Source organism: Podarcis pityusensis (genome assembly GCF_964106645.2).
Source record: "Podarcis pityusensis genome assembly, chromosome: 13".
NCBI classification, from domain to species: Eukaryota; Metazoa; Chordata; class Lepidosauria; order Squamata; family Lacertidae; genus Podarcis; species Podarcis pityusensis.
Window position 1 is genome coordinate 18,518,001 of NC_138038.1, and position 22,995 is coordinate 18,540,995.

At 48.9% G+C, this 22,995-nt stretch overlaps 1 protein-coding gene across 6 annotated transcripts in view; it reads left to right on the forward strand.

The window, feature by feature from the left end:
* The first annotated feature begins 10,220 nt into the window (after positions 1–10,220).
* MPP3 (MAGUK p55 scaffold protein 3) overlaps positions 10,221–22,995 on the forward strand; it is a 91,130-nt gene continuing 78,355 nt past the window's right edge. For 4 of the 6 annotated variants that reach the window (XR_013978986.1, XR_013978987.1, XM_080979360.1 and 1 more), the window contains exons 1-3: positions 10,554–10,910; positions 21,077–21,191; positions 22,567–22,685. Coding sequence is in view for 4 of the 6 variants with exons in the window: in XM_080979360.1 (XP_080835486.1) it covers positions 21,167–21,191; positions 22,567–22,685 (144 nt within the window). In the remaining 2 variants the exon portion in view is untranslated. Of the gene's footprint in view, positions 10,242–10,552; positions 10,911–21,076; positions 21,192–22,566; positions 22,686–22,995 lie in introns of those variants that run through there. The other 2 variants (XM_080979361.1, XM_080979363.1) reach the window with 2 other exon arrangements.

Below are 22,995 nucleotides of genomic sequence, written 5' to 3' on the forward strand. Positions count from 1 at the left end.
TGAAGAAAGCCAAACAGGATATAAGCAGAGAGGCAATATAAGTGAAACAGCACTTAGCCTGTGTGTTGAGATCAGCTTTGAAGTCCCTCTTATTCTCACCTGTAAGGTCGATTAGGCTTGTGGGCATGAGAGGAGGAGTGGCTTTTCAGCAGTGCCTCCACCTCTACGAAATTAAACTACTGCAGTTTGATTGGCCTCTTTGATCTCTTTTTTTGAAACAGGCTTTAAAAAAACCATCTCTTCCTGCTTCTCTTTCTTGATAGCTTTGCAGCCTCCAAGCCACATAGGGCTTTGAAGGTTAAAACCAGCGGCAAGGATTGACCGTGGAAATGTGGTGGGAAGCAGAGCAGAATAGCTACCACATTTTTCAATGTATAAGACGATGCTTTTTGCTTTAAAAAATTAGGCAAAAATTGGGGGGCTTATACACAGATAGTGAATGCAGTGGGTGGACGGGACGTGTGATTAATAGCAGCAGCAAGCAGGAGATTGGCAGTGGCGATTGGGCGGTTGATTGGTGGCTGCGACAAGGCCTGCTGGCGATTGGCTGGGGCTGCAGCAATTGGGCAGGTGATTGGCAGCTGTGGCAAGTGGGCGGTGGGCTGTTGGTGGCGGTGAGCAGGCAGATAACTGGTGGCTGCGGCGAGATGTGCAATCGGCAGTTTCTGTGGCAAGCAATTGGCAGTGGCGGGCAGGCGGGTGAGCGATTGGCAGAAGTGACCTCCCCAACCCACCAAAAAAGCTAAACAACTTAATTTCTTAATTTTGGGTTAAAAAAATAGGGGTCATCTTATACACAGAAAAATACGGTATTTATTATTTAGACAATTTATATACTGATAAATTACAATCTTTTCTAAGCAGTGGACAAGAAACACAGTGCAATGCAAATAATAGTTGCTTTAAACTATAAAATCAGAAAATGCTGGTTCCCGGCCTTGTTCCACTGAGGCATTGTGGGAAATTAAAATGGTAGCCCCCAGAATGGGACCGGAAGCCACCATTGAAATCTCCCTTCCCTGCGTTGTCTCCCAGAAGAAAAAGAAGCATGAAAAGGGTAGCAGAGAGGCTGACTGCTTGCAGACACAATCTCTGGTTACTGGGGAAAAGGCCTGGAGAGGAGGGGACTTTGATGGCTGGAAGGAAGTGAGGACTTTCAGTCTTGGCAACTGATGCATGGGGTAAGACCTACTGGAGAGGAGGTGCTGTCCTTGTTAGGCCTGACACTCAGTCGATTGTGGTTTTGCTCATAAAGAGTTAACTCCAACTTTGAGCAGTGTGATTTACTGCTGGCTTGCTCTTGGGCAGGGACGCAGGTGGTGCTGTGGGTTAAACCACAGAGCCTAGGACTTGCCGATCAGAAGGTCGGCGGTTCGAATCCCCGCGACGGGGTGAGCTCCTGTTGCTCGGTCCCTGCTCCAGCCAACCTAGCAGTTCGAAAGCACGTCAAAGTGCAAGTAGATAAATAGGTACCGCTCCGGCGGGAAGGTAAACGGTGTTTCCATACACTGCTCTGGTTCGCCTGAAGTGGCTTAGTCATGCTGGCCACCGGCTCCCTGTACGCTGTATGCCGGCTCCCTCAGCCAGTAAAGCGAGATGAGCGCCACAACCCCAGAGTTGTCCACAACTGGACCTAATGGTCAGGGGTCCCTTTACCTTTACCCTTACTGCTCTTGGGCACAAAGATACTGAGCAATGGACTATCCCTTCACCAAAGCGCTATTGCTGTCTGCCACCTTTCATTGCCGTTTGCCGCCTCTTGTTGCTACTGTCAGAAGGCAGGCACCAGCTGGTCCTCTTTACACACCAAAGCTGGCTCTGGTGATGTGTCTCATATGCACAGGCTTTGGCACAATTTGGCTGCTTTCGATCCGTTTTGTGTTTGGAGAGAAGAAGCAAGCCCAAAATGCAAGGCTGCAAGTAGACTCCGCTGAGCAGGGGTGATTCCCCATCCTTCTGGGATCAGCCTTCCTTCTCTAAGCTGCACTCACATGGCTGTCTTTCCCAGTGGGGGAAATCCAGCTTTTTAATCCTCTGCTTGGCTCCAGAACTGTTCTGCCTCCTTTTCTGCAATCGGACGCTTGGCTGTTGTCTCTGGCATGTAAGTTAAAGCATCAGGATGACAACCAAGCCAGCATCCTTTTCATTGTGTAAGCGAACCCCGGGCAGAGAAGCGAGGCTTTGGTTCAGGAACCAGCTATTAACATGCGGCAAGGGAACCTCGTGGCTGGGATTTGGCAGGGCTCTTCTCCCTTTATCTTGGAATTGTCATTTGTCAAGCACCGAGCTGACAAATAAAAAGAAATGTTTCCCCTCTTTCCTGGTGAGCGTGCTGTCCATCTGAATAAGAACCATGACAATGTGGGGGGGGGGGGAGAAGCAGGGGTACTGGGAAAAGGAGTGGAAGACAAATGGAGAACAATGATCACCTCTGATCTCAAGAGGTTAGCAGAATTGAGTTGGAGGGGATTAAGGACCCATCTTAGTCCAGCAATCCCCACCCTCACTCGCAAGGGGACCACTTCAAAACTGCCAAAGGTTTTTTTTTGGGAATCCACTTAACGAGTTTAACAGTTCTCCGCACAAGGAAGTTTCTCCTGATGTGTTGCCAAAACCTGCTTCCCTAAAGCCACTGGTTTTAGGCCTGCTCACCGCAGCAAGAAAATTCTGCTCTTCCTCCATTTAAACGGAAGCTCCTGGGTTCTTTAGAAAGGCAGCCTCTTCCAGCCTTCATTCCGTAGTGATACTGAACCCAACAAGGATTCTGGTTCAGGAGACCCACTGGCCGGGCACGCTGTTTCTGCAGTCCCCATTGGCTGGACACACTTTTTCCTCCTCCAATCAGGGAAGACATCATCTGTCAGGTTTCAGTGAATTCTGATCCTCCCTGCTCTCACGGCAGACAGCCAAGGAAGCTCTTACCGTCTTTATTCAATATTCACAGCAAGAGGCCTCTGTACACTGCCTTCCCGGCATTGTTCCAACTGAGCTCCTTTCCCCTCCCTTCCTAGCAACAGCTCTTCCCCTTACGGTGTCCGCCAGGGGCTAATTGTCTCTGAGTCCTTCGCTCTTCCACTTTCAATGCACGGCGGGTTCTGGGAGAAGGGGGGTCAGAAATGCTCTCCAGTGATAATGTGTCAGCTGGCTGCTCAGTCTCTGTCTCCCCCTTCTCTTCTCCCAACACCTCCAAACTCTTCTGTTCGCCTGTCCCTGAGCTATGACCTTCCTCAAACCACCGCTGTAATTCAATGCTGCCTTCCTCTTCTCTGGAAGGTTCAGCTGGAGGGGGGGACGGTCTCCACCATCACCATTCCTTCTCAGTCTCGTACCCCTCAGTCCAGTCCCTGACATCATCTCACGTAAGAAACAACAACGCACAGTTAGGTATTGACCACATTTCAGTTTCACATGTTTACGCAAATTGCTATGCAGCTTATGCAAAATAGAGGAAATAATAATTCGATACATATAAAAACATTCTACATACATATAAAGCAAAATAAGGTAAAGGTAAAGGTACCCCTGCCGGTACGGGCCAGTCTTGACAGACTCTAGGGTTGTGCACTCATCTCACTCTAGAGGCCGGGAGCCAGCGCTGTCCGAAGACACTTTCGGGTCACGTGGCCAGTGTGATGAAGCTGCTCTGGCGAGCCAGCGCAGCACACGGAAACGCCATTTACCTTCCCGCTAGTAAGCGGTCCCTATTTATCTACTTGCACCCGGGGGTGCTTTCGAACTGCTAGGTTGGCAGGCGCTGGGACCGAGCAACGGGAGCGCACCCCGCCGTGGGGATTAGAACTGCCATCCGATCGGCAAGTGCTAGACGCTGAGGTTTTACCCACAGCACCACCTGCGTCCAATAAAGCAAAATACATACGTCCAATTATATGCCAAATGTCTGGTGAAATAAAAACAAGGTTTTCACTTGTCTCAGGATCCAAACCAAGAACAGAGATGCACCCCTCAGGAGAGTGTAATTCTGCAGCTGTGGAGCCACAACCAAGAAGCCCCTACTGTAGATCGGAGATCATTGCAGCAGTTCCCAGAACAACGGGGCCTGGAGCAGAGCATTGTTAGTCAATGCAAGAGGGCTTTTCTAGCAGAAGGCATTTCTTGAGATAGGCAGGGCCCAGGACACGTTGGGGCCTTATACTCCCAAACCAGCACTTTGGAAACCAAGTGGTAACCGACACAGACATTTCAGCACTGGCGCAATACATCCTTGCCAGCTTAGCCCTGTTCAGAAGGAGGCAATGGCATGCTGTGCCTATTTGAAGTTTCTGGATGGTTTCCAAGGGCAGCCCTATGGAGGGCACTACAGTGGTACCTCGAGTTACAAACACCTCAGGTTACAAACACTTCACGTTACAAACTCTGCTAACCTGGAAGAGTTACCTTGACTTGAGAACTTTGCCCCAGGATGAGAACGAAAATTGTGTGTCGGTGGCGCAGCGGCAGCAAGAGGCCCCATTAGCGAAAGCACGCCTCAGGTTAAGAACCGTTTCAGGTTAAGAACGGACCTCTGGAACGAATTAAGTTTGTAACTAGAGGTACCACTGTATTACCATACGTGAGAATAGCCAGGGCAGTAGTACAGTGGTACCTTGGGTTAAGAACTTAATTCATTCTGGAGGTCCTTTCTTAACCTGAAACTGTTCTTAACCTGAGATACCACTTTAGCTAATGAGGCCTCCTGCTGCGCCGCCGCCACGCGATTTCTGTTCTCATCCTGAAGCAAAGTTCTTAACCCGAGGTACTATTTCTGGGTTAGCGGAGTCTCTAACCTGAAGCGTCTGTAACCCGAGGTACCACTGTATTTACGAATGGGGCCTACAAAGAAATCTGTGTCTGGGTGAAGTGTTCCTTCCTGTCCAGGGTTCTGGCGAATAACTCCTTTCAGGCTGCTCTGTTCTCTTCCCTCTCTGGGTGTTGCAGCACTACGGACAGCTCCTTGCAGGCTCACCAGTAACTCTAATCAGACTTTGCTTCCACAAGTTTGGTGCTTTTTTGTTTTCCTCTTTAAAAGCTGCTCAAGAGCCAGGCGACCCCTTCCGAGCCTCTCCTATGAAGCCTAAAACTGCACCTTCTCTCAGTCATCTCCTGCCTGGTACAATTAATTGCCTGTTCTGGTCAGCAGGTACCAAGAAATGTGAAACACAGTAAGCAGCCTTATACAAAGTCGGCACATTGATCCACTTAGCTCAGTATTGTCTACACTGGCTGGAGGGGGCTTCCGAGCATTTTAGGCAGGGTTCTCCGCTAGCCTGACCTGGAGATGCCGGAGATTGAATCTGGAACCTTCTGGATGCAAAGCAGATGCTCCATTGCTGAACTATGGGTCTTCCGAAATGTCGTTGGTCAGATGTCATGCGCTTGGTGCAAAGGGAACCAATTTCTCTGCAGAATCTGGCTTCAATGGGACCTGCCTCCAGGGATCCCAGTTTGGAGGTCTCAGGGAGTTGAGTGGCTCCAACTCTATGTCAGCCTTGTGCCTGGGCTCAGCACCTCTGCGGCTTACGCCGCTGGTCTTCCTGACCCAGCTGGCTTCTCTGCCACTGCTCAGAGGGGGCGTCATTCCTGGCAGGTATCACTATTAATGCTCGCAGTTAAATCACACTGTGAAGAGCAGTGGTTCTCAAGGCACAGCTGCACCATACATTTAAAGCAACGTTCATTTAATGTGGCTTCCCCCAGTGAATCCTGGGTACTGTAGTTTGTACGGGGTGTTGGGAATTGTAGTTCTGTGAGGAGGAAAACTATAGTTCCCATGATTCTTGAGTGGCCTTCAAATATGATTTAAATGCATATGCCCATGGTTGCAATGAACTTATAGGTTTGTGTAGTGGCGGTATGGAACTTAATGGCACATCACAAGTGTGGGTCTAGGACACTGGCTGGGTGGGGATGGGACACTGCAGGAAGAAAGTGACAAGAAAGGGAAGGGTTGAAGACCCCTCTTCCCATTCTCCTCTGCAAACTGCCCCCTCCCAGTACTCCTCTGCAGTGGAGGAGCTAAGCTCAGGCTTTTGGAAGTGGCCGTAGAGCAGTGCTACATTGGTTGCCCTGTGGTCTAAACTACTGAGCCTCTTGGGCTTGCCAATCAGAAGGTCACTGGTTCGAATCCCCACAACGGGGTGAGCTCCTGTTGCTCTGTCCCTGCTCCTGCCAACCTAGCAGTTCGAAAGCAAGTCAAAGTGCAAGTAGATAAATAGGTACTGCTGTGGTGGGAAGGTAAATGGAATTTCCATGCACTCTGGTTTCCGTCACGGTGTTCCGTTGTACCAGAAGCAGCTTCGTCATGCTGGCCACATGGCCCGGAAAGCTGTCTGTAGACAAATGCTGACTCATCTCGGCCCGAAAGTGAGATGAGTGCCACAACCCCATAGTCGCCTTTGACTGGACTTTACCATCCAGGGATCCTTTACCTTTTACCTTACCCAAACTGGTAGCCTGTGCAGCAGTGCTGGACCGTGAGCCATCAGTTGCCACTCCTGGCTGACTCCACCATAGCCCAGGTTTTGTGGGATGCTTCAGGGACCAAGTATGATAGTGATTCCTAGCACACTGGAAGGGGTGGGAATCAATGGCCCACCGTATCAGACAGCTTGAGAAGCACTACTGAAAACAATGTGAAATTCAATCAAAAAGACAACAGGGGCATTTGCTTAAAAAAAGTCTTTCCAAATGGAAAGAGACACAAAAAGTATGCGTGCTGAGGGCAAGGGAAAAGAAATTTCTGAGCTATGGACTCAGCGAGAGCCAGGAAATTCATCTGAGTTTGCTCCTGTGCCTGAATAATAAGCCAGATTTTATTACCTGGTAGAGAGAGCTAAAAGCTCAGGCTGTATGTTTGTTCTCGAGAGAGCCGCTTACCTGTCATTTACATGAATAGGGTACTTTGGCATTAACAACTGCAGCAGTTAGAGCAACCTGGCATAGGGTAGGAAGTTGTTGACTGATGAAAGCACAAGGCTATTATTTCCCCTCTCTAGAAATAGGGGCAGGTAAGTGGCTGGATCCTGCTAGCTTTTGTGGAGAGGGCTTTGATTTGATCCTTGCTAGCCAAAGCCGTTAGCTGCAGCTCCCTAGAACTGTAAATTATAGCCTGTATAATGCATAGAAAGGAGGCAGGGAATCTCACCCCCGTCTTGAAACAGCAAGGGATCTCCCACATGGAAAGCATCCCTGAATCACAGGCATGATGCATTCTTTGCAAAAAAAAAAAAAAAAAAAAAAAGGGAGAGCAAAGCATGCTGTTAATATTGTAATTTAATGTCTCCATTTCTTCATGGGTGCTCTGCGATCTCTGAGAAATTAACCATGCAGCCACAAATCAAGATTCTCCGAAGGCAGCTAAACCACACTAAGATGTTATTCACTCATGCAATGTACACTGTCCAGTGTACCAGCAAGATGCTCTGGCTAATTCCACATTTTTAAAAATAATATTAAAAGCAACGACAACACGAAAAGCTGCCAACTTGGAAGCAGAATGAAGTTGCACGTTATAGACAATGCACGTTATAATTTGGGTTGGTGTGTACCCTGTCGATCTACCCCCTTTGCAAAGAATAAACATCGTTATGGCAAAGAAAGAGAGAAAGAAACCTTTGTTCTCCCATCTAATCTGAAGGAGGAAGATCACATTGAAAACCCTACTTTCCTTAATGTGACTTCATTAGCATTGAAAGGGAGTTGGGGGGGGGGGGAGAGATGCAAGCGCTGGTTATGTAACCAGCAGGGAAAGTTTTATGCATGGAAGAAGCAGCATTCCACAAAGTATACAGGGCATTTGCTGCTGGGCAGGCTCAAGACGCGGCTATGGCCATTTTTAGCGCATTGGCCAGCTGATGAAGAGCTGCAGAGAGGGAGCAGGAGGACAGTGGTAATATACGTAAAGCATTCTTTATCCTGAAAACGCAGTCAGAAATTCAAAAATTATTAACAGCTATTATGGTTTAGTCGTTTAGTCGTGTCCGACTCTTTGTGACCCCATGGACCAGAGCACGCTAGGCACTCCTGTCTTCTACTGCCTCCCGCAGTTTGGTCAAACTCATGCTGGTAGCTTCGAGAACACTGTCCAACCGTCTCGTCCTCTGTCGTCCCCTTCTCCTTGTGCCCTCCATCTTTCCCAACATCAGGGTCTTTTCCAGGGAGTCTTCTCTTCTCATGAGGTGGCCCAAAGTATTGGAGCCTCAACTTCAGGATCTGTCCTTCCAGTGAGCACTCAGGGCTGATTTCCTTCAGAATGGATAGGTTTGATCTTCTTGCAGTCCATGGGACTCTCAAGAGTCTCCTCCAGCACCATAATTCAAAAGCATCAATTCTTCGGTGATCAGCCTTCTTTATGGTCTAGCTCTCACTTCCATACATCACTACTGGGAAAACCATAGCTTTAAACATTAAAAAAAACCAAACTGACCTTTCTCCTGAGAGCTCTAATCAGCTTACCCTTTTACCATCACAACAACCCAGTAAGGTAGGATGGGCAGCAATGAGTCAGAGTCCTCATAGTTGGCTTGAATGTACCACCTGGTAGAAGCTGACATTTCCAGGAATTTTGGTGCATCGGGGCATTTTGGGAATGTCAAAATGCGGCTTTTAGGGCCTATTTCATACACCCGCTGGGAGTCCTTGTGGGCCGAAAGGCAAGATTAAAAACAAGAAGTAGAATTCCGCATTCGAAGAACTAACGTGCATCGCCAGTGTGCAAAATTTATTGCATGCCTCCCTGCTTCTTAACCGACATTGCCTTCCTTAAGACTTTTCCAAGTGACAGTGCTGCAGCAAGAAGAGAAACTGCACCCGGCAGGACTCCCTCTTTGTGCAACTTTCATTAGGCTTCCACCCGAGTCAAGCTGACGTGCTTCCCTTTCCTCAAAGAATTTGGATTGCAAACATTCTGACAGCTTGGTTGGGAGCATTCTGTGGAATCGCAATCAGCTCAGCCGATTGGTGCCAGAGGCTTCACTGCCACAGGTGCAATACAATACAGACAGAACAGAATGCAGAGGGGATGTAGCACCTTTCCTGCTTCATTCAGGTGCCGGTTTGTGTCTGCTTGGGAATTCTGAGAGCACCCCCTCTCCCAGCAGCTACTCAGAGTGCCGTTTGATGCTGCTTTTTCTGATGTGGTTACCAACACAGCTTTTGAGAGCCTGCAGGCTCTCTGTGGATCTCGACTACTAATATTTGTGGAAGAAAGGAGGGGAAAAAAGGGGGGGAAAGGGTCACTCCACAGTAAACAGCGGAAGAGAAAAGTGCTGGAGGGCAAAACAAACGAAGCAGCAGAGTCAAAAGGCTGTAGGGAAGCACAACTCCGACCAAACATCGAAATTAAAACCAACATAATAAAAACACAGAAACGGTAAAAGAAGAAACTCGGTAATTTAGGAATGTTGGGGGCTGCTGGGTCGCATATCTGGTTCTTGGTTCATTTAGGTCAGTATTGGTTTCCTTGAGGATCGGGGAATGCTTTTCAGTTTGAGGGCCGCATTCTCTTGTGGGTAACCATCCGAGGGCCACAGGCAAGCGGAAGGCGGGGCCAGAAGCAAAAGTGGGTGGAGCACTGGATATAAATATTACAGTCTGGCTAGTTTTGCACACACCCTTCTCTAGCCTCCATTCAGAAAAACAAGAGGGATTATTAGATCTCAAGCACATACAGTGATACCTCGGGTTAAGTACTTAATTCGTTCCGGAGGTCCGTTCTTAACCTGAAACTGTTCTTAACCTGAAGCACCACTTTAGCTAATGGGGCCTCCTGCTGCCACCGCGCCACCGATTTCTGTTCTCATCCTGAACCAAAGTTCTTAACCCGAGGTAATATTTCTGGGTTAGCGGAGTCTGTAACCTGAAGCGTATGTAACCCGAGGTACCACTGTATTCCAGCCGGGCAAAAACACCCAGGATGTGAAGGAAGGCCTGGGATGAGTCTCAGGGACTAGGCGGAAAGGGCTACATTTGATGCACAAAAACCCCAGTCAACACTGCCAGCACCTTTTTAGGGTTTCACAGAAGGGACATTTTCAGCCCTACTTAGAGACGGCTGGACCTCGAACCTAAGACTTTCTGTATGCAAAGCCACTGAGTCACCTCCCTATGTATTTCCCTGGGCTTCCAGCCAAGGAGGGTGGAGGGATGGGTGGAACCGACCCCCCTCCCTGTTCCATCTCCGGCGCTCCAGGAACCGCGGCGAGGGAATCCCCCAACTGAGCAAAGGATTCCTCCCGGCCTTGATGGTAGTGAGAGGGCCTCTTCTTCTCGGGCGCACCAGGCACCCCCGATACGCCACCCCACCCCGATTCCCTGTCCCGGGCGAGACAGAGCACGGAGCCAGAGGAAAGGCGCCGCAGTGCAAAAGTTATTAACCCGCCACCAAACCGCGGCGGGGCCACGTTTACTCGAGAGCAAATCCCGCCGGGTCCGAGGAGACTGACTCGCGAGTAAGCGTGCGCAGGAGAAAGCAGAGCAGTCCCCCTTTCCCCCTCCCCACGGCGGAATCAGGACCCTTGGCCGGCGAGAAGCAGGCGCGCCTGCGTCTGGGGAGGGGGTCTCCCTCTCTCCGCCGCTAGGAGGCGCAACTCCCGGGGCGCACGAGAGAGGAAGGAGGCCGGAGGAGAGAAGCGCCTGGCGGGCTTTCTGTTCCCGGCGCCGAACAAAAGGGGGAGGAGGGCATGTGCAAAGGCGAAGGGGGGGGGTTGTTGTCTCTCCTCCCCTCCCTCCCTCCCTCCCTCCCTCCTTCCTTCCCCACGAGTCCCATCCTCGCCGCGAAGCGCATGAGCGAGGCGCGCCCTGCCGGGGAGCAGAGCATAGCAGAGCGCAGCGCGCGCGCGCAGCCGGTAGACGCCGCCGAAGGAAGGGACCAGCCAGGGCGGCCGGCGAAGCGCGGATCGCCGCTCCTCTTGCGGGTAACGTTGCAGCGGGGATCCGGGCGGGCGGGCAGGTAGGTAGGCAGGCGGGCGGGCGAGCCAGGCGGCAGCGGCGTTGGGAGGAGCGGGGGAGAAAAGGCCGGGCTGGGCCGAGCCGAGCGAAGCCTGGAGAGCTGCGCGCGCGCACACCTGGCCCTCCCTCTGGACTCTCCTCCTCTCTCTCTTTCGCCCTCTCCCCCCATGGGTTCCTTTCCCCTATCCGGCCTCCTCCCCGTCCCTCCAAAGGATAGTCTGTATCTGTCTCTTTCCCGTCCCCAGGCAATGTTTAATTTGGAAAGGTGGTTGGTTACCAGGGTTCCCCCCATAGCATCTCTGCAGTTGGAAATCATTCGCTGTTGACCTGGGGAAATCCCCTGCCCTCCCTCCTGATCTGGAGGGGTTCCTTGTGGCGGGAGAGCCGTGACGCCCTGCTCAGAGATGCTTTCTCATGATGCCCTGGCATGACGCGGTACTGCCGACGGTGAGCCTCGCTGCCACTCTGACCGCACGTCCGAGGGGCTGGACGTTGGCCAGCCTTCGTTCAGGGGAACGTCTTGTCTGGAGGCCTCATTCCGGGAGTTACTCCGGCGAGCAGACAGCAATGATTTCCTAGAAGTGTAGAATTGTAGAGGGTCATCTAGTCGCACCCGTTTCAATGCAATAATCTTTTGCCCAACGTGGGGCTCGAACCTGCAACCTTGAGATTAAGAGGTTCATGCTCTACCGCCTGAGTAGGCAGCTCGCAGGCCTGCCTGTGGGATGCGTTCTCTCTGTGTGGGGGATTGGTTGCACTTACTCACCCATGAGGGAAAGGCCCTCTGCACGTGGTCAGGTGTTCCTGTGATTTCTCACATCCTATTGGAGAGGTTGGTGAACCAGAGAGCAAAATGAGATGCGGTTTTCCTTGCTATTCCCTGCCTCTGTGCTCCTTTCACACACATATGTGCTGATGGGCTGGTGCAGGTTTTGGGGACCTGTGGCCATCCAGATGTTGCTGAACTATAACTCCCATCTTCCCTGGCTATTGACCTTGCTTGCTGGGACTGTTGGGAGTTGTAGTTCAGCAACATTGGAGGCGGGCAGAGATTCCCCATACCATTAATACAGTGGTACCTCGGGTTACGAGGGACGCGGGTGGCGCTGTGGGTTAAACCACAGAGCCTAGGACTTGCCGATCAGAAGGTTGGCGGTTCGAATCCCCGCGATTGGGTGAGCTCCCGTTGCTTGGTCCCTGCTCCTGCCAACCTAGCAGTTCGAAAGTACATCAAAGTGCAAGGAGATAAATAAGTACCTCTCTGGCGGGAAGGTAAATGGCGTTTCCGTGCGCTACTCTGGTTTGCCAGAAGCGGCTTAGTCATGCTGGCCACATGACCCGGAAGCTGTACGCTGGCTCCCTCAGCCAGAAAAGCGAGATGAGCACCGCAACCCCAGAGTCGGCCACGACTGGTCCTAATGGTCAGGGGTCCCTTTACCTCGGGTTACAGACACTTCAGGTTACAGACGCTTCAGGTTACAGACTCTGCTAACCCAGAAATATTACCTCGGGTTAAGAACTTTGCTTCAGGATGAGAACAGAAATCAGGCAGCGGCAGCGGGAGGCCCCATTAGCTAAAGTGGTACTTCAGGTTAAAAACAGTTTCAGGTTAAGAATGGACCTCCAGAACGAATTAAGTTCTTAATCTGAGGTACCACTGTATACTGCTTCAAACTGATGTACCCAAAGTGGTTTAACAATCAATGCCACTTCCAGGGAACTCTGGAAATTGTAGCTCTGTGAGGGTAATAGGAGTCTCCTAAGAACTCCCTGTACCTTCAACAAACTACAGCTCCCAGAATTCTTTGTGGGAAGCCATGGCTGTTTAAAGCGGTATCAAAATGCCTTAAATCTATGGTGTAAATGCGGCCCTAGACTAACATCCTGTTCCTCACTGTGGCCAACCAGTTGCCTCTGGGATGCTGACAAGTGGGACCTGAACACCACCACAGCCCTCTTGCCAAGAGAGTGGCTGCTGCTGTGGATTGGCCGGGTGACCTGCCATTCTAATGGCCTGACCTATGAGATTCACCCAGGAGGCGGGAGAGGCTTTAGAACCTGCTGAGGGGCAGAGACTGGCCCAAAGCAAAACCCACGATTCTGAGTCCATCAAAGAGAAGCTTCCTGTGGAAAGCAACAGTGTTGGCTGAGGGCCAAGCCTTAAGCCATAGGACAAACGCTTAAGGCCAGCCAAATGCTTGTGATGGCAGAAGCTGGCTGTGCAGACTTCTAAGTAAACTTGGGAGCTGATAATGTTTGTTCAGTTTGATGGCATATTACCCCCACAAATGGATTTCTTGCTACATGCAGGGACTCTGGGTTGTCAGCACTGAGGACTGAAAACGGTGGTATATGTTTTGCTTTTTACAGTGGTACCTCGGGTTACATATGCTTCAGGTTACAGACTCCGCTAACCCAGAAATAGTACCTCGGGTTAAGAACTTTGCTTCAGGATGAGAACAGAAATCGTGCTCCGGTGGCGCGGCAGCAGCAAGAAACCCCATTAGCTAAAGTGGTGCTTCAGGTTAAGAACAGTTGCAGGTTAAGAACGGACCTCCGGACCGAATTAAGTACTTAACCTGAGGTACCACTGTAATTGGATCTTTTAAAAAATAAAATAAAATAAAATGACAGTTTTTTTTTATTAGGTTCCATAGTACTGTGTGTATTTAGCTGGCCTGTTTTAAATGTTTTGGAACTGCCCTGGGATATCTGTTGGTGAAGGGCAATTTTTAAAGTGCAATACAATAAAATAACTGCATTAGAAACCACTTCTTGCTAGACTAAGGCTGCACAAACACTATACAGTGGTACCTTAGTTCTCGAACTTAATCCGTTCCGGAAGTCTGTTCGACTCCCAAACCATTCGACAACCAAGGCGTGGCTTCCGATTGGCTGCAGGAGCTTCCTGCACTCAAGCAGAAGCCGTGTCAGATGTTTGGCTTCCGAAAATCATTTGAAAACTGGAACACTTACTTCCAGGTTTTCGGCGTTGGGAGCTGATTTGTTCATCAGCTAAGCTGTTTGAGAACCAACGTACCACTGTACCTTCAAAGTGTTGTTCAAGGGTGTGTGTGTGTGTGTGCAGTGCTTTTTTCTAAAAAATGTTTAGGGGTACTCTCATTTTGACTGAAGAAAATCACCATTTTATAGTTCAAATTGGGAAAAATAAATACAGTCAACGGACAAAAGTACAAAGATTCACAAAATGTTTAGGGGTATACGTACCCCTGTGTACTCCCAGAAAAAATGCACTGTATATATGAATGAAAGGAGAATTCCTGGGTGCCAAGATCCAGGTTTGGGACAAGTACTCTTGGGTGAGAGAACCCCAGTAGAGATTTAAAATCACAGAATATGCAGCAACATGTGGAAATATAGGCTGTTAGATTATTAATGTATGTCCTTGTGAGTTCCACAATTTCCCTCTTCCCCCAGCTTAGGAAAAGACCGTATGTTTGGTAGGCTAAAAATAAAATAAAATATTTACAACCTCTTCAAAGGTCAGGTTCATGTGCTTTTCCATACATCAGTCAGAAAAGTTGCATAGGCAGTAAAACTTGGCTTAGTTGCAAAGTGGTGAAGTTCCTAAACGGTTGGTAAAGAAACTCAAGAATGGCTTGTGAGAACCATGTGGTCTGAGCTTGGAGCAACCAACTTAGACCTCTTCACACATTGAGCTTAATTACCTAGTCCCTGCTTAGGTGGCAGGACTTAACCCTGCATGGTCTTAACCCTTTCATGCCTAGAATCATAGACTGCAATGCAGTCCCTCATCCAATTTGAAACCATACCACTCCCCCCCCCCAAGAATTCTGGGTATTGCAGTTTGCTACGAGTTGTTGGGAATTGTGATTGTGAGGGACAAACTACAGTGCCCAGAATTCATTGAGGGAAAGAAAGGTTGTAATGTGTACCCAGCCTGTGTGCCAGTGGAGGTCCAAGGTGGAGAAGTGTCTGTCTCTTTTGCACCTTTTCAGAAAATAAAAGGGGCTGGCGTTTGATTGTGTTGAGCCTGGAAGCAAAGGAAGGTCCCCTAGGGTGGAAGGTGCCTGATGCAAGGATGGTCCCACAGTGGAGAATCCAAGCCCCAAATCTCAAAGGGCTGCCCTGTGTATTGTGCTTTGCTTGTCAACAGCTTTGCAAAGTTCAGCTAGAGACGTCTTGCACAGAGTGCCTGTATGTCGCTGCAGTGTGGATGGCAGAACATTTCGTACTTGTGTGTGGGAAGATATTAGGACCAGAGCAGATGGGCAAAAGGTCTAGGCGGTTTTTCCCAACTTGGTCCTGGAATCATAGAATTGTAGAGTTGGAAGAGAACCCAAGGGGCGTCTAGTCCAACCCCGGTGCAATGCAGAAATCTCAGCTAAAGCATCCCTGCTGGTCGCCTCCAGGGTTTTTGGATTCCAACTCCCATCAGCCCTAGTCACCATGGCCAATGACGGGGGATTGTGAGGTTCGCGGTCCAAAACACTTAGAAGTTACCAGGTTAGGGAGGTCTGGGCTAGTGGTTAGTGGGCTTGGGGTATAGCCGTGCTGGCCTTAATGCGATGGATCACATCACTTCCTACCTTCTGCTGCCTGAAGGTAGGAAGACAAAAAAGTGCTGAGCTGCCTGAAAGGTGCAGCTCTATATGCAGTGGTACCTCGGGTTAAGTACTTAAATCGTTCCAGGGGTCCGTTCTTAACCTGAAACTGTTCTTAACCTGAAGCACCACTTTAGCTAATGGGGCCTCCTGCTGCCGCCGCGCTGCCGGAGCACGATTTCTGTTCTCATCCTGAAGCAAAGTTCTTAACCTGAAGCACTATTTTTGGGTTAGCGGAGTGTGTAACCTGAAGCGTATGTAACCTGAAGCGCATGGAACCTGAGGTACCACTGTACAATGTCTACTCAGAAGAAAGTCCCACTGAGTTGAATGGAGCTTCCTCTTAGGCAAGCAGGTTTAAGACTGAATGTGAAAACTCCCATTGAAAGATCATCTGCTGGATAATAAGCCCCGCTGAATCCAGCTGGACTTGGGTAAACACTATTTAGGATTGTGGGGACCTGTTTCTGAGCAAAGGTGCGTAGTACAGCTGTACCTTGGAAGCCAAACGCCTTGGCTCCCGAATTAATCGGCTCCTGAACGATCAAAACCTGGGTGTGTGTTTTCTGTTTTTCAAACGATTTTTGGGAGCTGAATGTCCGGCACGGCTTTCACGTCTTCCGATTGGCTGCAGGATGCTGCGCTTTGGTTATGGAACAGTTCCGGGAGTCGGATGAACTCCTGGAATGCACTCTGTTCGAAAACCAAGGTACCACTGAAGTAGTAGTAGTAATAATAATATTAATAATTTTTTACTTATACCCCGCCCATCTGGCTGGGTTTCCCCAGCCACTCTGGGTGGCTCCAAACCGAATATTAAAAACACAATACAGCACCAAACATTAAAATAATAATAATAATAATGATAATAATAATAATAATAATAATTTAATACCCTGCCCATCTGGCTGGGTTTCCCTAGCCACTCTGGGTGGCTTCCAACAGAATATTAAAAATACGATAAAACATCAAACATTAAAATCTTCCCTAAACAGGGCTGCCTTCCGATGTTTTCTAAAAGTCAGATAGTTGGATAGTCAGAGCGTAGAATTACTCTAATTAGGCTTGATCTGCTAAACAGGTCAGAAGAGGCCGATAGATATGTGGACTGTCTCTGGATCAAGTGTCTTTTTGTTTTTTAAGTTCTCAAAGCTCTTAACCTGGCTCAAGGCTTTCACTGGATGTTCAACTGAGAATCAGCCAGCCAGCCCATCATTTGAAAAATAAGACTTTAGAGCTGTCTTGCCCCCAAATGGCAACTAGACCTTCCTCTATGGCAACTACTAGCTTGGTATAGGGAGCCATTTGGTGCCTAGCTTACATACTGTACCTGAGTTTCTACCACTGCAGTCCCCTTCTGTAGTTTCCAGCAACTGGTAGTCAGAGACATACTGCCTAGTATCCATTGCTTATTTATCAATCTGTCCCAGTACAGTCATACCTTGGAAGTCGAACAGCTTAGTTCCCAAACGTTTTGGCTCCTGAACACCTCAAACTTGGAATTGACTGTTCTGGTTTGCGAACTATTTTTGGAAGCCGAATGTCCGACGGGGCTTCCGTGGCTTCTGATTGGCTTCCTGTAGCCAATCAGAAGCCGCGCTTTGGTTTCCGAATGTTTTGGAAGTCGAATGGACTTCTGGAACGGATTCTGTTTGACCACCAAGTTTACGACTGTATTGTCTGCTATGACCAGCAGTGGCTCTCAGAGGCTTCAGGAAGAGAAGCCTCTTTCGCTGTCACCCTGCTATCTGTTCTCTTAAGAGGCAAGGCGCCCGCGCTGGAAGTGGCGATGTTCTGCGTGCGCATCACGTGCGCAGCCGTTGAGCCGAGGTCTCTCCCCGGCAGTCCTTGCTGCTTGTGAACATATGTAAGCGTCATCTAACATGGGCCTGATGCCGCAGGGCTGCCTGACATCTGTAACAAAGCGAGGAAATGGAAGTGGACAGGATTATGTAACAGCGGCAGGCTCAAGGCCTTTTAAAATTAGGACTTTCCATCATGGCAGGGGAGGATGAGGCCAGGAAATTCCTGGGTGACTGGCTACGTTTGCCACAAGATTCAGAGCTTAGGGAGCTGGCTTATGCTGGCAGCTCCCACCACTAGCTCAGGTAAATGGTAGCGGTTCTCCCAAGGTTTCAGGTAGGGGAGTTTTGCGGTCTTATCTGGAGAATGAACCTGGGAGCTTCAGTTTGCTAAGCAGGTAAAGGTAAAGGGACCCTTGACCATTAGGTCCAGTCGCGGACGACTCTGGGGTTGCGGCGCTCATCTCGCTTTATTGGCCAAGGGAGCCGGCGTACAGCTTCTGGGTCATGTGGCCAGCATGACTAAGCCGCTTCTGGCGAACCAGAGCAGCGCATGGAAACACCGTTTACCTTCCCGCCGGAGCGGTACCTATTTATCTACTTGCGCTTTGTGCTTTTGAACTGCTAGGTTGGCAGGAGCAGGGACCGAGCAATGGGAGCTCACCCCGTTGCGGGGATTCGAACCGCCGACCTTCTGATTGGCAAGTCCTAAGCTCTATGGTTTAACCCACAGCGCCACCCGCGTCCCTTGCTAAGCAGGTGCTCTCCCTCAAAGCCATGGTCTGTCATTACCTTGGTGCTTAACAATTTGCTCTTCCTGAGCACAGTGTGTTAGAAATCTTACATATTACGGCAGGCTTTGTTGATCTGTCATCTCTTGAGTTTTCCTTAGCGGTTAGTGGAGCTCAGGCTTCTGATGTGGGGTGGCAATGCTGTTAGGAAGACATCCCCAGGTAACGAACCATTTCCAGGTTTGGTTAAAACGAAGTTTTGGCTGGTTGTGGGGGTGAGGACAGCTGGAAATAATGTGTATACCAAACTAAGCCTCTTAGAGCAAAATATACACCAGGAAGCTTAGTTTGATCAGAATTGAGCATACACTTCCAGAGTTAATGCTAAATATGTTACTTCTGGTAAATGAGCCACTGTCACCGTGAAATTTTTTATCCCGGGCCCCTTAGACTCGTCTAGTCATGTACTATCTGAGGGGCGCATTGGTTGCCAGATGTGAATTTCCCCCTGGCTCTCCTACCCCTCTATGGTGTCCATCTGTCTTGAGAGACAATGAAAGAGTGCGCTTTTGGGGGTGAAGCCAAATTGTTGGAGAGTTACGGTGCCTGCTGTGGCTGTAGAGACCAATATGGGAGAGTCATGTTTTGTTGCAGCTGGGGCAGACGAAGGTATCTGGTTTTACTGCTGCAGATGTCCGATGGCGTTTCTTCTCTCTGTGATCCTCCCAGTGGTCATTCCTCCTCTGGTCACTGCTGTGGATATGTGACCTGACTGTCTGTCTACAAGCGCAAGGGATTCCCACAATGTTAATGTTGCCAGTCTTCATATTATGAGTGCAGACATCTTTGTAGCACAGAATTGGTCTGCCAGTGGGCCTGGTGCCAGCTTCTGTTCTGTGAACATGACCAAGCCAGTGTAGACGTTGCTGGGGCAGGAGTGCGAACATGCTGGGAACGACGGCTTGGGGAGAGTACATCTTTGCTTGAGACTCTGTCCTGCCACGTGATGCCCCAAAATTTCCTGACACATCGTGTGAGGAAGGCATTGAGGCATTGCTCCTAGCAGGTGTAAATTGCCCACGACTCACTTCCGTAAAGCAGTGTGCTCAACACGCGAGTCTGGTAGACCTAGTACAAAGTTTTACAGTGGTACCTCGGTTAAGAACTTAATTCGTTCAGGATGTCCATTCTTAACCTGAAACTGTTCTTAACCTGAGGTACCGCTTTAGCTAATGGGGTCTTGCGCCGCCGCCGCGCAATTTCTGTTCTTATCCTGAAGCAAAGTTCTTAACCCGAGGTACTATTTCTGGGTTAGCAGAGTCTGTAACCTGAAGCGTCTGTAACCTGAAGCGTCTGTAACCTGAGGTACCACTGTACTGAAGAAAAAGAGACGTGGGTGGCACTGTGGTCTAAACCACTGAGCTTCTTGGGCTTGCCAATTGGAAGGTCGGGGGTTCCCTGTGGCGGACTGAGCTCCCGTAGCTCTGTCCCAGCTCCTGCCAACCTAGCAGTTCAAAAGCACGCCAGTGCAAGTAGATAAATAGGTACCGCTCTGGCGGGAAGGTAAACGGCATTTCCGGGCGCTCTGGTTTCCGTCACGGTGTTCCGTTGCGCCAGAAGCGGTTTAGTCCTGCTGGCCACATGACCCGGAAAGCTGTCTGTGGACAAACGCCGGCTCCCTTGGCCTGAAAGCAAGATGTGCACCGCAACCCCATTGTTGCCTTTGACTGGACTTAACCATCCAGGGGTCCTTTACCTTTTTTTTACCTTTTACTGAAGCTTTTTTTTTTGCTGAAAGCTACTGCTCTAGAAAATGGTTCCTGGATGAACCTTGCTGCAGGATGAATTTTTTGGGCTATACGTGGAATCTCCTGTCTGCAGCTATTTTACCTTTTTTAAAAAAGAAGAAGAGGAAGAAGAAGAAGAAGAGAAGAATTGTGTAACCCAATGCCAGAGAAAGGGAGTGCACAGCCTAGAAACGATTTTTTTGAAATGAGAGAGAAAGGCTCAGTAAGCAGGAAGGTGCAGGGTTGAGCTTTGCTGGGATTTATTAGGTTTTCCCTCCAGTAAAAATGAAAAGACTGCAGAAAAGTTTTTGCTGGTGTGCTGCAGACTAGAGAGCTAAGGCACAAAGTCGAGTGGGAAATGACGTTAAGGGTGCAGTCCTATGCATATTTACTTGGCATTCAGTAGGCACGCACAGGCTTGCAGTATAAGGCTGCATCCCCAAGCACCAGTTCCTTCTCCTTTGTGGCTGTACCCTCCTGGAGTCCACGTCTTTAGGTTTCTGGTTTCTCGAAATGTGTTGGTTGGGCTGTGAGGCCAGCCTGACTGTTCCCCGAGCAATTGTCTCTTTCCAAATACAGTCAGACCTCGGCTTCCGAACACCAAAAACCCGGAAGTAAGTGTTCTGGTTTTCGAACGTTTTTCGGAAGCCAAACGTCCGACGTGGCTTCCACTTGAGTGCAGGAAACTCCTGCAGCCAATTGGAATCCGTGCCTCGGTTGTCAAACATTTTGGAAGCTGAATGGGCTTCTGGAACGGATTAAGTTTGACAACTGAAGTTTGACTGTAGCATGGTAGGAATTCTGAGGAAACAAAGATGGCCAGCAATATCTGAATAAGGCAGGGGTGGGGGAAACCTGTGACCCTCTAGAGCAGCGGTTCTCAACCTGTGGGTCCCCAGATGTTGTTGGACTACAACTCCCATCACCCCTAGCTAGCAAGGCCAGAGTTCAGGGATGATGGGAGTTGTAGTCCAACAACATCTGGGGACCCACAGGTTGAGAACCACTGGTCTAGAGGTTGATGAACTACAACTCCCATGGGCCATGCTGGCTGGTGCTGATTGGAGTCTAGCAACACTGGGATGGTCAAAGTCTACCCAGCCCAGGAATAAGGCACAACTCCACCTCTTTTTGAATAATAATTCTAATAATAATAACGACCTTTCCTGCCTTCCCTGGTCAAATATGCAAAAGCAATTCATATCTGTTTGTTTCTGTGACTCTAGACATTCTGGGCCCATAACCCCTGGAGGTGAGTCCGTCATTTGGGCTGAAAATTCATCATCCACTCTAGGTAGCTGAGTGAGGAATAAGCCATGCCTGTCCTGTCAGAAGATTCAGGTAAGGAACTTTCTGCTGTTTTAGTACATTCTCAAACTGTTTTAATAGGGTGCTATATTAGAACCATGTTTGATTGAAAACCTGGCTCAGAGCACTGTAAAGGCTTAACAGATTAAGAGTAACATACCCTTAATATGTAATATGTAAAGGGGTACCTTTACCTTTACCTTTTACCCTTAATATATTTATGGAGCTCAAGGTGGTGTACACAGTTCTTCCCCTGCATTTTATCCTCACGACAACCCTGTGAGGTAGGTTAGGCTGAGAAGCAGGGACTGGCCCAAGGTCACCCAGCTAGCTTTATGGTTGCGTGGGGATTTGAACCCTTAACCTCCCAGGTACTAACCATCACACAACACTGGTTCTCTTTTGCTGTGCTCTAGTAGAAATCCCTAGGGTGGTTTACAGGTAGTTATGGCCGAATCTGTCAATTTCTTTTATTTTCTATTTTTTATCATACAATACAATCTCTACAGAGAAAAGAACATAGCATTGAGTTTATGGCGTCATTTTACATGGTCTTAAAACATTGTTTTAACATATAGTTTCTCCACAGACGGGTTTGTGAGGCTGGTGGAAGAGCTGTCCATTTCAATTTCAGTCTGTCAATTTCAGTTTTTCACAGTTTCTCATTTTTTCCAATCGGTTCCCCACATTTTTACCTCAGGAGGGGGGTTCAGGTATTGCCATTATTATTGTTGTTGTTGTTGTTATTATTATTATTTTGACAATTCATATGCTGCTTAATTGCAGTCTTCTCAGAAACACAATAACGATGAAAATAAGACTGAGCTAAAACTATAAAGCCAGGATCCAGTGGCTGGTAGAATAGAAAACGACAGCAACCAAAGGAGTTCTGTAAGGGCAACACTGAGATTCGCATCATAAATTTCTACCACATCCAGTGCACTTTTAAAGCATATGCCTTCCCCCAAAGAATCCTGGGAACCGTAGTAAGATAAGGGTGCTAGCAGCTGTAGCTCTATGAGGAGGGAACTACAGTTCCCAGGATTCTTTGGGAGTCTTGTGCTTTAGGTGTACGGCATCGATCTGCCCTTAGGAGTGCAGAGTGGCTGGGAAAACCCAGCCAAATGGGTGGGGTATAAATGAACAAATTATTATTATTATTATTATTGACAGATCCATCCTCTGGACCCATTGGCAAGTGAGGGCTGGCTGTGTTTGGTGGGGCAGAGCCCCATTTACCCTAACAGACCAGGGTCCCCTGCTCCCCACCCCAACCCTGGTTTCTCATTTTCTGCTTTATCTGTGGCAGAAGCTGCCACGAGGACTTGGCCTACAGCTCTGGCTGTGCTTTTCAAAAGCACTGGATAACCAGTACCCCCAGTGATTTTCTTCTGCGTTTCTCTGACAGGTTTGCACGAGACCCTCGCCCTCTTGACGTCCCAGCTGAGACCGGACTCCAACCACAAGGAGGAAATGGTGTTCCTCAGAGACATCTTCAGCGAAAGGAGTCTCAGCTATTTAATGAAGGTAAAAACTCTGAGCTGCCCGGTTCCCAATTGGCCTTTCATTCAGCCAAGGGAGCTTCTTTTCGAACCCCTGAACTCAAAAAGCTGGACGTTGCGATGTAACCAAGAGAGTGATTATTGGGTGCCCTCCCAGCAGTGCCAAGGAAATAAATAACTATCTGACTTTCAGAAGACATCTGAAGGCAGCCCTGTATAGGGAAGTTTTTAATGTTTGATACTGTGTTGTGTTTTCATTTGTTGGATGCCGCCCAGTCTGATGCACAGATTATTATTATTATTTTCTGAGCATTTCCAAGAGCTTTCCATGCTCA